A 14,014-nucleotide genomic window follows, 5' to 3' on the forward strand; every position below is an offset into this window, starting at 1 on the left:
CCCCTTCTCCCACCTCCCCCCCCCCCCCCCCCCCCAGTGGGGACAAAAGCCACCTGAGCCATTGTCCCCTGTTCCCAGAGCTCTGCTGGGACCATCACAGAACAGTAGAGGTTGGACCCTTCTGGGCCCAGCTGGAGCAGGGCTGTGGTGGCTTTTAAGCTTTGATGCCACCATGAGCTGGGCAAACCCACGGTGGAGCTGCACCCCCCTACACTCCCCCACACCCTCCCCTGCCTCCCCCTTAGCTTGGACACCCCCAAACCAATCTGTGCAGCGGGGGTTGGATGCCAGCAGCCACCCTGTGGGCATCTCGGTGGCACCACAGAGCTCACGCCGTGTCCCCCCCCGCACTGAGGGGGGGTCCTGGAGGCAAATCCCAATCCCACACTGGGCTCTTTGCTCCATCCCCATGGTGGGCACCCAGCCACTGTGTGTGTGTGTCCCCCAAATTGACCTCCTCTCCCCTTTTTGCTTCTCCCCAGCTGCATCCCCCCCGAACCTGGTGGACAAGCACTGCCTGAAGCTGAAGGTTTATGTTCGACCAACAAGTGAGTGCTGGGGGTTGGGAGGGGAAGGGTCCAGACCACAACCCCCCTGGGAGCTTTGGGTTGGGGTATTTTTTGGGTGCTCCCCCAAGTGAGTTGGGAGCAGGGAGATGGCACTGAGGGGGGAACAGGTCCCCATCAGGCACCCACAGCCCTGAGACGTTTGGGGTTGGATTTCAAGTTGGGAGCGGAGGGGGAGGGAGAGGGGAAAAGAAAAGAGAAGAAGAAGAATTTGTGGCAGCTACTTAATCAAATAAATCCAAAACAACCCCCCCCCAAAAAAAAAAAACCCACAACAAAAAATCCTCAAATTAATAATTTTCTTCTCCTGTAATTAGCAACTGGCAGCAGCTCTCCCTGGGGGACCTGCTTGCAAAATGTCACCCTCTGCAAGGATCCCTTCCCTGCCCCTGCCTCTTCCTTTCTCCTTTTCTCTTTGATTTAATTGATTTAGAACCTGCCCAACCCGAATCCCACAACGGTTCTGGGGTTGGAAAGGAGCTTCAAGATCATCCAGTCCCACCCCCGCCCCCTCCCCCTTGCCTGCCGTGGTGCAAGGGATGTAACAGAGGGAAGTCACCGGCCCCAGAATCGCTGAGTCACGAAAGAGCTTTGGCTGGAAGAGACCTTCAAGGTCATCCAAGTCCAGCCTGGGCTTGAGAGGTGGTCACCGAGATGAGCAGAGGGCTGGAGAAACCTCCCCGGTGGGGACAGGTTGGGAGAGTTGGGGCTGCTCAGCCTGGAGAAGGGAAGGCTCCAGGGAGACCTCAGAGAAGCCTTCCAGGACCTGAAGAGGCTCCAGGAGAGCTGGGGAGGGACTGGGAGTGCCAGGATGAGGAACAATGGCTTTGAGCTGGGAGAGGGGAGACTGAAACTAGAGAGGAGGAAGAAATTCTTTCCAGTGAGGGTGGGGAGAGCCTGGCACAGGCTGCCCAGGGAGGCTGTGGCTGCCTCCTCCCTGGAGGTGGGCAAGGGGAGGCTGGATGGGCACTTGAGCAACCTGGGCTGGTGGGAGGTGTCCCTGCCCAGCCCTGCCCCCGGCTCACCCCTCCCTCCTCCTCTTCCCGCAGACGATTCCCTCTACGAGTCCCCGGAGCCCATTTTCACCAGCAACAACTCCTGCTGCAGCCTCAGGGTCCCCCACGCCGCGGTGCTGGTGGTGGTGCCAGTTGTCTGGACGCTCCTGGCATCGTAGCACCCACACGGCCGTGCCAGGAAGCGGCTCTGGCGGCCAAGGAGAGCAACCGGGAGGGGACAAATCCTGGGTTCTGCTCCCCACCACCACCACCAAATCGCCTCCGAGCCGCGGCTCCGGCGGCGGCCGCAGCAGCAGCGGCAGCAGCAGCAGGACGGTGCCCGCCGAGGTCGCCCGCGGGGAGGGTTGGTGCTGCCAGGCAGAAGCTCGCCGGCATCCTGCCACCGCCTGAAGTCCCTGGCACGGCAGGGTCACCTCCCTGGCACCGGTGAAGGGCTGTCCCTTGCTTGTGCCCACTGAGAGCTCCCCAGCAGATGCCACTTTTGACCTTTCCAGACCAAATCCAGGAGCCTCGTTGGGGTTTTGGTTTCTCGGTGGTTTTTGGGTTGTTTTTTGGGGGGGGGTGGGTTTTTTTTTTTTTGCTTTTTTTGTTTTGTTTTTAAATAAAACAAAGATTTTTATTTTTATTTCTTGGATTGTTTCAGTCCAGGCTCCACCCCCTCCACCCCACACCCCCTCCCCGTGCCAGACTGACCCGCACGGGGCTGGGCACTGCCCCTCTCCCTCTAAGCCCCTCCCTGGGATCGTCACCGGCACCCAGCTGCCACCCGGCGCAGGGACCTCGGGAGAGCCAGATGCCAGCCATGGTGCCAACGGCTCCATTGGCACAGACTCTTTCCCAGCCTGGCCTTTGCTCTGGCAGCAGGACGTTAAGGTGCCAGCCCCTGCCAGCCCCCTGCCGTGGGGCCACGGGGAGCCCAGATGGACACAACGCCCCCTGGCCGAGCTCCTGAGGAGGTGACCACATCCCCACCGCCCGTGCCACGGATGGCACCATCGTCCCCATGGCACCCTGGGATGACTCCACGAGCAGCAAACTGGATGCACCCAAGGGGAGCACTGAGCACGGCTGGCACAGGGGGCACCGAAGATGGGCAGTGGGCACAGAGAGCACCAGGGATGAATGGCCTGGCACAGGGGGCACCGAGGATGGCCAGTACGTGTGGCACCAGCGTGGAGAACAGCGAGGATGGGCAGTGCCAGCAGCACCAGGGATGGATAACTGGCACAGAAAGCACCAGGAATGGCCAGTGCCAGCAGCACCAGGGATGGTTAACCGGCACAGAAAGCAGCAGGGATGGATCACTGGCACATGAAGGCACCAGGGATGGATCACTGGCACATGAAGGCACCAGGAATGGCCAGTGCTAGGAGCACCAGGGACAGCTGGCTGGCACAGAGAGCACCAGAGATGGCCAGAGCCAGCCTGGGGAGCACTGCCAGGCGCTGGGAGCTGGCAGGCCAGGCTCACCCAGCAGCAGGGCTTGCTCCGAGGGCATTTGGCCAAAGCCAGGGCTGGAGCCTTGCCCACAGCAAGGCTGACCTCGCCCGGGCAAGAGGAGTGTGCCATGCCATGCCAACCCCACGTTGCCACAGGGCAGCTTTCCTCCTCCTCACCCTTCTGCTCTGCACCATGTCCCCAGCAGCACCCTGAGGGGGGGTGCCAGCCCCCCCACGGCGGGGCCGGTGGGTGCGTGTGGGACCCTCGCTCCCCACGGTCACCCCCACACCCCCCCCAGCTGCTGCCCCTGTCCCAGGGCTGGGCTTGGGAACTGTTTCCTTCTTTGCATTAAATGAGAACAAACTCCCCCCCCACCCCCAAATCCCCCTCTTTGAGGTTGTCCCTGACCCCAGGGCGGGTGGCAGGTCCCCGAGGAGGGCATCCCCCAGCCCTGGGACCTGACCCCCTCCTCGCCTTAAATCTGGGGCTGTCCAACCCAGGCTGGGGGGGCGGTGTGGGGAGGGAGGTTCCCCCCAGCACCTGGTTGGGATTGGTGGCCCTGGGAGGGGGGACGGCAATGGGCTTGGACCTGGCTAAAGCCTCTCCTGTGGGCACCTTTGGCCCCCCGTGGTGGGGTGGGGGGCACCCAGGTGGGGTGGGGGCCGCCCGGGGGGGGGGGGTAGGGGGGTGGGGGGGGGTCTGTCCCTGTACATAGAGCGCTATACTGTGAGCGTTTTTTTTATGTATTGTTGAGAATGAATTTTATGGAAGGGTTTATTCTTATTTTTATTTTCTAGACTAGGAAGCTGGAATCTCGCAATAAACTCATCTCCACCATCCCCCCCCACCCCCTACCCCCCACCCCCTGCTTCCCCTTCCTCAAATAAATAATAATAATGACAATAAAATAATAATAATGATGATGAAAAGGACCTGATTGGAATCGCGAAGAAGAAAGAGCGACAGAAACCAACAGAAGGCAGCAGCAGCAGCAGCAACAACGAAACCAACCATCAACAACAACAACAACAACAACAAAAACCACCAAAAAAATCAACACACAAAGGAAAATCAACAAGGAAAACCACCAGAAAGAAAATACACACACACACACACACACAAATCGACGCAAAAACATTCCACACGATAAAAATCAACACAGAGAGAAAAGTCAACACAGAAAAAAATCAACACACACACACACAAAAAAATCAACACACGAAAAAGTCAGCACCAAAAAAATTGACACACACACCAAAAAAAATCAGCACACACACAAAAAAATCAGCACCGAAAAATTCGGCTCAAAAAATCCAGCACACAAAAAAAAATCAGCCCCAGAAAAATTGACACACACACACACAAAAAATCAGCACACAAAAAAATCAGCCCCCCAAAAATTAACACACACAAAAAAAATCAGCACCAAAAAATTGACACACGCAAAAAAAAAATCAGCACCGGAAAAATTCGGCTCAAAAAATCCAACACACAAAAAAAATCAGCACCAAAAAAAATTGACACGCACCAAAAAATCAGCACACAAAAAAATCAGCACCAAAAGATTTGACTCAAAAAATTCAACACACAAAAAAAAAAATCAGCACCAAAAAATGAGACACAGACAAAAAATTCAACACACAAAAAAAATCAACACAAAAAAACACCACTCAAAAAAAAAATCAACACCCCCAAAAAAATTGACACCAAAAAATCAGCACCAAAAAATTCGACTCAAAAAATCCAACACACAAAAGAGTCACCCCCAAAAAAATCAACACACAAAAAGCAACACACACACACACACAAAATCAGCCCAAAAAAATTCAGCACCAAAAAGTGAACACAAAAAAAAATTCAACGAGAAAATCGACACACAAAAAAAACCAACTCAAAAAAAATTTCAACTCGAGAAATTCAACACCAAAAAAAGGGACACAAAAAAAGGGACACAAAAAAAGGGACACAAAAAATCGACACCAAAAAAAACGACACCAAAAAACCAACACAAAAAATTCGGCACAGCAAAAAAAATCAACACCAAAAAATTCGACAAGAAATCGACGCCAAAAAATCGACGCCAAAAAAAGACGCAAAAAAAATTCGACGCAAAAAAGAAGTCCAACACAAAAAAAATCCGATAAGAAATCGACACCAAAAAAATGGACACAGACAAAAAACCAAAACCCAACCCCAACACAAAAAATTCCACATGATAAAAACACCCCCCAAAAAAAAAATCAACAGGAAAAAAATCGACTGAAAAAAAAAAAATTCGGCTCAAGAAATTCAACGCAAAGAAAATCGACACAAAAAATTCGAGTCAAAAACACACACACACAAAATTTGACACAAAAATTTGACACGCACAAAAATTTGACACACACAAAATCCAACAGCAAAAAGCACACAAAAAAATTTGACGCACACAAAAATTTGGCACACAAAAAAATCTGACGGCAAAAAAATTTGACACGCAAAAAAAATTGACACACAAAAAAATCTGACAGCAAAAAAAATTTGACACACAAAAAAATTTGAGACACAAAAAAATTTGACACAGAAAAAAAATTGACAAAAAAATCTGACAGCAAAAAAAATTTGCCACGCAAAAAAATGTGACACGCAAAAAAATTTGACACACAAAAAAAAATTGACACACAAAAAATCAGCATAAAAAAGACACAAAAAAATTTGTCGCACAATCAGCGCAAAAAATTCCATGCCGAAAACATCCACGCCAAAAATCAACCCCCAAAAATCAACTCACAAAAATCAACTCACAAAAAAATTCAACTCGAGAAATTCAAGGCAAAAAAAAAAAATCGATGCACACACAAAATAATCAACAGCAAAAAAAAAACAGCACCAAAAAATTCGACGCGGAAAAGGAAATCGACGCAAAAAATTCAACACAAAAAATCCAACACAATAAAAACACCAAAAAAAAATCGACAGGAAAAATCGACTGAAAAAAAAAAAACCCAAACATTCAGCTCAAGAAATTCAACTCAAGAGATTCAACGCCAAAAAAATTCAACACAAAAAAAGTCGGCACACGCAGAAGAAAATCAGCACAAAAAAAATCAACACCAAAAAAATCCAACTGAAAAAAAAATAAAATTGGCACACACACAAAAATAATCAGCACAAAAAAATCAACCCCAAAAAAATTCAACTTCAAAAAATTCGACACCAAAAAATCGACCCCCCAAAAAAAATCAACGACGAGGAAAAACCAGCGCCAAAAAAAATCAGCACTGAAGAAATTCAACTGGAAAAAACGAGAGGGGAAAAAAAAGAACGCCCCAAAATCAACACGAAAAATTAACACCAAGAAATTTCAACTCAAAAAATTCGACACAAAAAAAAAACAACAAAAAATCAACACAAAAAAAAGTCAACACAAAAAAATTCAACGCAAAAAAAAATTCAATGCCAAAAAATCAACACATAAAAAACAGGAGCAGAAAAATCAAGGCCAAAAAAAAGTTCAACGCAAAATAATAAACGAGAAAAGCCACGCCAAAAAAAAAAGGCAACAGAGAAAAAAAGAGCAGACAAAATCAAGGGAGGGAGGGGGGGAAATAATCAATACACAAAAAAATCAACACCAAAAAAATCAACAAGAAGAAAAAACCAAGAAGAAAATCAACACCAAAAAGAGGGAAGAAAATCAACACATTGATCAGCAGCGAAAATCACCAACAAAAATCAATCAGCAGCGAAAATCAGCAACGAAACACAATGACAGCAAAAAACCTATAAAAGAATGACAGCAAAACAAACAGCCAAAAGAAAAGCGACCAAAAAATGACAACACAAAAAAAAACACCAAAAAAAAAACCCAAGGTGAAAAGAAGAGCCAGTAACAAAAATCCACCCAAAAAAGCCAATAAAAATCCACACAAAAAAACTCACCAAAAAAAAATCCAATAACAAAAATCCACCAAAAAAATCCAATAAATAAAAACACACAGAAAAAACCACCCACAAAAAATCCAATAACAAAAATCCACCCCCCAAAAATCCAATAAAAATCCACCCACAAAAAATCCACCCTCCAAAAAATCCAATAAAAATCCACACACAAAAAAATCCAATAACAAAAATCCACCCCCCAAAAAAATCCAATAAATAAAACCACCAAAAAAAAACCCAGTAACAAAAATCCATCCATAAAAAGCCAATAAAAATCCACACAAAAAAAACAACATGAAAAAAATCCAATAACAAAAATCCACCCCAAAAAAATCCAATAAAAATCCACACAACAAAAACCACAAAAAAATCCAATAACAAAAATCCACCCCCCAAAAAAATCCAATAAAAATCCACACAACAAAAAGCCCACAAAAAAAAATTCAATAACAAAAATCCACCCAAAAAAATCCAATAAATAAAAACACCAAAAAAACCCCGGTAACAAAAATCCACCCAAAAAAGCCAATAAAAATCCACACACAAAAAAGAATCCAATAACAAAAATCCAGCCCCCCAAAAATCCAATAAAAATCCATCCCAAAAAAACAGCAAAAAAAAAAAAAGGTAACAAAAATCCACCAAAATAAGCCAATAAAAATCCACACACACAAAAAAATCCAATAACAAAAATCCACCCAAAAAAAAAATCCAATAAAAATCCATTAAAAAAAGCAAAAAAAATCCAATAACAAAAATCCACCCAAAAAAAAATCCAATAAAAATCCATAAAAAAAGCAAAAAAAAATTCCAGTAAGAAAAATCCACCAAAAAAAATCCAATAAATAAAAACACCAAAAAAACCCCAGTAACAAAAATCCACCCAAAAAAGCCAATAAAAATCCACACACACAAAAAAAATCCAATAACAAAAATCCACCCACAAAAAAAATCCAATAAAAATCCTTCAAAAAAAAAAGCAAAAAAAAATCCAATAACAAAAATCCACCAAAAAAAATCCAGTAAGTAAAAACACCAAAAAAAACCCAGTAACAAAAATCCACCCAAAAAAGCCAATAAAAATCCACACACACACAAAAAATCCAATAACAAAAATCCACACAAAAAAAAAATCCAATAAAAATAACCACCAAAAAAACCCCCCACAAAAAAAAAATCCAATAACAAAAATCCACCCCCAAAAAATCCAATAAAAATCCATCCCATAAAAAAACAGCAAAAAAAAAATCCTATAACAAAAATCCACCCCAAAAATCCAATAAAAATCCATCCCATAAACAAACAGCAAAAAAAAAAAAATCCAATAACAAAAATCCACCCCCAAAAATCCAACAAAAATCCACACCAAAAAAAGACCACTAAAAAAATCCAATAACAAAAATCCGCCAAAAAGCAACCCCAAAAAAAAATCCGGTAACAAAAATCCACCCCCCAAAAAAAAAAGTATTCTAGGGAGAAAAAAATTAAACCACAGAAATAACCACTGGAAAAACCTCCAGAAAAAAACCCCAACCAACCAACCAAAAAAACCACCTCCCCAAAAAAAATCCACCAAAAAAAATCAATTATGAAGCAAAAAAAACCCCCAAAGGATGACAAATAAGAAGCGACAAAATTCATTACCCAAAAGATGTCAAGAGAACAAAGCAGCGAAATCCACCCCCCCAAAAAAAAAACAAACAACCATAAATTCAGGACTAAAAAAACATCCCCCCCCCCAGACCGACACAACAAAAAGATGTCACAATCCCACCCCCCCAAAAAAAGCTACAACTGCCCCCAAAATCCACCTGACAAAAACAGGCGAAAAGGAAGAGCCACAAAAAGAGCGGCAAAAGCCGAGCAGAAAAATGAAAACACAACAAAAAACAGAAAAAGAAACAAAAACCGAAACCCAACAAGAAAACCTCCCCCGACCTTCCCCTTCCCATCCCCTTTCTCTCCTCTCCATCTCTTTTCCCTCCTCTCCATCTCTTTTCCCTCCTCTCCATCTCCTTTCCCTCCTCTCCATCTCCTTACCCTCCTCTCCATCTCTTTTCCCTCCTCTCCATCTCCCTTCCCTCCTCTCCATCTCTTTTCCCTCCTCTCCATCTCCTTTCCCTCCTCTCCATCTCCTTACCCTCCTCTCCATCTCTTTTCCCTCCTCTCCATCTCCTTTCCCTCCTCTCCATCCCCTTTCCCTCCTCTCCATCCCCTTTCCCTCCTCTCCATCTCCCTTCCCTCCTCTCCATCTCCTTTCCCTCCTCTCCATCTCCCCTCCTCTTCATCTCCTTTCCCTCCTCTCCATCTCCTTTCCCTCCTCTCCATCTCCTTTCCCTCCTCTCCATCTCCCCTCCTCTCCATCTCCTTTCCCTCCTCTCCATCTCCTTTCCCTCCTCTCCATCTCCTTTCCCCCTTCCTCCATCCTCTGTCCCCAGTCTCCATTCCATGTTCCCCCTCTCCATCCCTTGTCCTCAGTCCATCCCCTTTGCCCCCTCTCCATCCTCTTTCCCCCTATTCCATCCACTGTCCCCATTCTCCATCCCCTTTCCCCCCCTCTCTATTCTCTTCCCTCCCCCAACTCCATCCTCTGGCCCCACTCTCCAACCCCTGTCCCCTCTCCATCCCTTGTCCCTCTCTCCATGCTCTTTGCCTCCTCTCCATCCTCTTTCCCTCATCTCCATCCTCTTTCCCTCATCTCCATCCTCTTTTCCTCCTCTCCATCCTCTCACTCCTCTCCATCCCCTTTCCCTCCTCTCCATCCTCTTTCCCTCATCTCCATCCCCTTTCCCTCCTCTCCATCCCCTTTCCCTCCTCTCCATCCCCTTATCCCCCCAGCTCCATCCCCTGTCCCCACTCCATGCCCTGTCCTCCCCCCATCCAGCCCAAGCTGATGATTCCCCAGAGCAAACCAAACAGCCTCCTGGTGTTCGTTTAGGGGCTTGTGGGATGAAGGCACCCAGCCTCCCCCACCCAAAACCCGGGCGCTGAGCACCCCCTTGTCCCCCCCCGAAGTGGTGCTGGGTGACAACGATGCCACCCCCCCCCCCATACCCCCATACCCCCTCCTTACTTTGGGGGCTGTTTTCTCTCTTATCCATAGATTCTATCTCTGAATATTGTGTGGGACAGTGGCCAAGCGACCGCGGCAGCCGGGGGCGGGGGGCTGGGGGTGAGGGGTTGAGGGGTGGCTGGGGTTGGGTTTTTTTTGGTTGTTTTGGGTTTGTTTGGGGGGGGGTCTTTTATTTTCTTTTCTTTTTGGGGGTGGGGAGGGGATGGGGAATTAAAGGGGGGGAGGTGGGGGGGCTAAGGGGGGCTTTGCTGTTGACTGGGCTGTCCCCGGTGGGGAGCAGCTCAGGGTTGGGTCTGCGTGTTGGTCTCCGTTCCGCCTTAGCTTCGTCCGTAGACAGCGCCGCTTCCGTCCCTCGACGTCGTGCTGATGGTTCCCGGATCCTCCCCCTGCCCCCCTCTCTTCCCCAGCCCCACCCCCCCACCCCCCGCCCCCTCACCTTTGGATTCTGTATTTTTTTATAAGAAAATCCAAATAAATGTCGTGCCAGGCCCCTTCGCCTCCAGGAGTCGCTTGCCTCGGGTGTGCCACCGTGCCAGCCTGTGGATGGGTGGCTATGGGGAATGGGAGCCTCCAGGCAGGGTGGGGATGGCACTGAGGGAGTCAGTGCTGGTGCTGGGTGAGCCAGAGGGTCCAACACTGGCACTGAGTGAGCCAGGAGAACCAATTCCCTGGCACTGGGTGAGCCAGAGGTCCAACACTGGCACTGAGTGAGTCAGGGGATCCAATTCCCTGGCACTGGGTTAGCCAGAGGTCCAACACTGGCACTGAGTGAGTCAGGGGATCCAATTCCCTGGCACTGGGTGAGCCAGAGGTCCAACACTGGCACTGAGTGAGTCAGGGGATCCAATTCCCTGGCACTGGGTGAGCCAGAGGGTCCAACACTGGCACCGAGTGAGTCAGGGGATCCAATTCCCTGTCACCAGGTGAGGGAGGACCAAGGGAGGTCCAACACCAGCACTGGGTGACACAACAAGGGCCCAGTGCTGGCCCTGTGTAAGCCAGAGGGTCCCACACTGGTGCTGGGCGAGCCTGAGGGTCCAGCACCAGCACTGGGTGAGACAGAGGGGTCCAGTGGCAGCACTGGGTGAAGCAGAGCTCAGTGCCAGGGTATCCAGTGCCCTGGCACCAGGAGAGGCAGGGGGATGCAGTATACTGTCACTGGATGAGCCGGGGGGGTCCACCACCAGCACACATTGAGCCAGAGGGTCCAGCACTGGCACTGGGGGAGCTGGGTGGGTCCAGTGCCAATACTGCATGAGCCAGGGTGGTCCAGCACCCTGGCAGCAAGTTGGCCATGCTCAGCTTGGTCCCTGCTCCCCGTGCAGCCCTTTCCCTTGGTGCAGCCAGACTGCTCTGCTGGGTGGTGTGTTAATTACGGGAAGGATTTAATTACCACCTTAATGAATAATAATGGATATTATATTAATTAATAGGCAATTGTTGATAGTACTTAATTAGCAGAGGCAACACAGCCTGGCAGGTGGGTGCTCAAGGCTGGCATCTTCTGGGGTGTCCTGGGGTGTTGCTGCTGCTCACCCTCCTCTGCCTCAGTTTTGCCAGTGCTGGGATGGCATCAGGCCACCAGTGGGTGACATCCTGGGGTGCCACCACCAAAGCCAGTGACACACAGTCCTTTGCTAATCCTGTTGCAACTCCCACCCCTCACAGAGCAGACCCAGGCTCTCCCCAACCTGGACCTGCTTTTTCTTTTCCCTCACAGCATCACACATTATGGCAGGGCTTGGAAGGGACCTCTGGAGAGCACCCAGTCTGACCCCAAGCCAGGGCAGGAGCAGCTAGAGAAGGTCACCCAGGAACACATCCAGGTGGGGTTTGAATGTCTCTGGAGATGGAGACTCCACCACCTCTCTGGGCAGCCTGCTCCAGGGCTCCACCACCCTTCAGTTCCAGGAGTTCCTCCTCGTGTTCAGATGCAGCTTCTGATGGGCAAGTTTGTGCCCACTGCCCCTTGGCCTGGCACTGGGCACCACTGAACAGAGCCTGGTGCCACCCTGCTGACAGCCACCCTTGAAGTGTTGCTCAGCACTGATCAGATCCCCCTCAGGCTGCTCTTCTCCAGCCTAAAGCCCCAATGCTCTCAGCCTGTCCCCACCAGAGAGGTTCCACTGCCCTCAGCACCTTGGCAGCCCTTTGCTGTGCCCTCTCCAGCCACTCCCTGACCTCCTTGAGCTGGGGAGCCCAGACCTGGCCCCAGGCCTGCAGCTGTGGCCTCACCAGGGCAGAGCAGAGGAGCAGGAGGATCTGCTGGCCACACTCTTCCTGATACTCAAGTGCACCTTCTGCATGTGGCCCGTGCCCATTCCTGGCGTTTGATGCCCATTTCTCCCTAATTAGCAGAATAAACCAACATGCTGTTAATTGATTCAGGCTTGCTCAGCCCAGCCCAGGCTCTGAAGTTTGCCACATGAGGGTGAAAGCCTCATTTTGCTTTTTAATCAGAGCCAGGAGCATGGGGGAGATCCCAGCACCCACAGCTGGGGAGGGAGGTCCTGGGTTGAGCTCTGCAGTCCCTGCCAGCTCTGGGCAGGAGAAAGTGCTGGGGAAAGAGCCTGGTGGGGGCTTGCCAGAGGGGAAAAAAAAAAGGAAGGACATTTTTTAGACCCTCATAGGGTTTTTTGAGGCCTGACTCATGATTTTTTTAACACTGGGGGTTGGAAATATGGAGTTAAAAATAGCAAACTGGCAGGCGTGAGGCTGAGACAAATCATCCTCAGTGATTAATGAATGGAGTCCTGGAGCTTTAAGGCCTGAAAGGGATCATTTAGAGCTGAGGCATCGAGGTTTGATGTGACTGCTGGTGATGGAGAGCTGGCCCAGCCCTGGATGCTCCTGGCACTGTGTCTTGCTGCAGCCAGTTCCGCTGCAGGCACCACATGGATCACCCATTGGGGATCACCTGTTGGGTATCACCCTTTGGATATTGCCCACTGGGTATCACCCATCAGGTATCTCCCATTGGGTATCACCCATCAGGTATTGCCCATTGGGCATTGCCCATTTAGTATCACCCATCAGGTATCTCCCCTTGGATATTGCCCATTGAGTATCACCCATCAGGGATCTCCCACTGAGTATCACCCATCAGGTATCTCCCATTGGCTATTGCCCACTGGGTATCACCCATCAGGTATTGCCTATTGGGTACCACCCATAAGATGTCACCCACTGGGTATCACCCTTTGTATGTTGCCCATTGGGTATCTCACAGCATCAACCAGGTTGGAAGAGACCTCCAAGACAAGGAACAATTTCTTTGCTGTGGTCAGGGCTTGGCACAGACTGCCCAGGGAGGTGGTAGAATCCCCATCCCTGGAGGTGTTCCAGAACCCTGTGGGCATGGACCCTGGGGCCATGGTTTGCTACCCCTGGTGGGGTTGGGTTGCTGCTTGGACTGGATGCTCTCAGAGGGCTTTGCCAACCTATTCTTCATAGTCTCAGGTGACAGAAGGAGAGGAAGGAGACTGAAATTGTGCCAGGGGAGGATTGGGTTGGAGATTAGGAACAATTTCCATGCTGCCAGAGTGGTCAGGGCTTGGCACAGGCTGCCCAGGGAGGTGGTGGAGTCCCCATGCCTGGAGGTGTTCCAGAACTGTGTGGCCATGGCACTTGGGGCCATGGTTTGGTGGCCATGGTGGGGTTGGGTTGCTGCTTGCACTGGATGCTCTCAGAGGGCTTCTCCAAACCAAACAATTCTCTCATTCTATGACTCCCATCACCATCTCCCCCAGTACCTGATCTGGATGCAGGGCTGTGCCTGGTGCTGGCAGGTGGCTGGGCTGGGCAGGTGTGGGGGTGCTGCTGGGGCTCCCTGTGCTGTCCCTTTGAGGCCATCGATTTCCCCGCGCCGAGGCAGTCGGCTGTGTAATTGTGCACAGCGCTGGCAGCCTCCTGCCCGTGGGGGCCCTGCGCCAGCAGATGAAACTTCTCAGCCCACTGGACCCTGAGTTTGCCTGGGATGCTCATTTCCCACCCCCCAG

The 14,014-nt window shown here is 49.7% G+C and overlaps 1 protein-coding gene across 1 annotated transcript in view; it reads left to right on the top strand.

Moving 5' to 3' along the window:
• EFNA2 (ephrin A2) overlaps positions 1-1,855 on the top strand; it is a 61,629-nt gene extending 59,774 nt beyond the window's left edge. Inside the window, exons 3-4 of the mRNA XM_054175381.1 lie at positions 483-548; positions 1,616-1,855. Of these exons, the coding sequence (XP_054031356.1) occupies positions 483-548; positions 1,616-1,740 (191 nt within the window). The 3' untranslated portion in view covers positions 1,741-1,855. The remainder of the gene's footprint in view (positions 1-482; positions 549-1,615) is intronic.
• Positions 1,856-14,014: the final 12,159 nt, after the last annotated feature.

The sequence above is a fragment of the Dryobates pubescens genome, chromosome 31 (assembly GCF_014839835.1).
Source record: "Dryobates pubescens isolate bDryPub1 chromosome 31, bDryPub1.pri, whole genome shotgun sequence".
In the NCBI taxonomy this organism is placed as follows: domain Eukaryota; kingdom Metazoa; phylum Chordata; class Aves; order Piciformes; family Picidae; genus Dryobates; species Dryobates pubescens.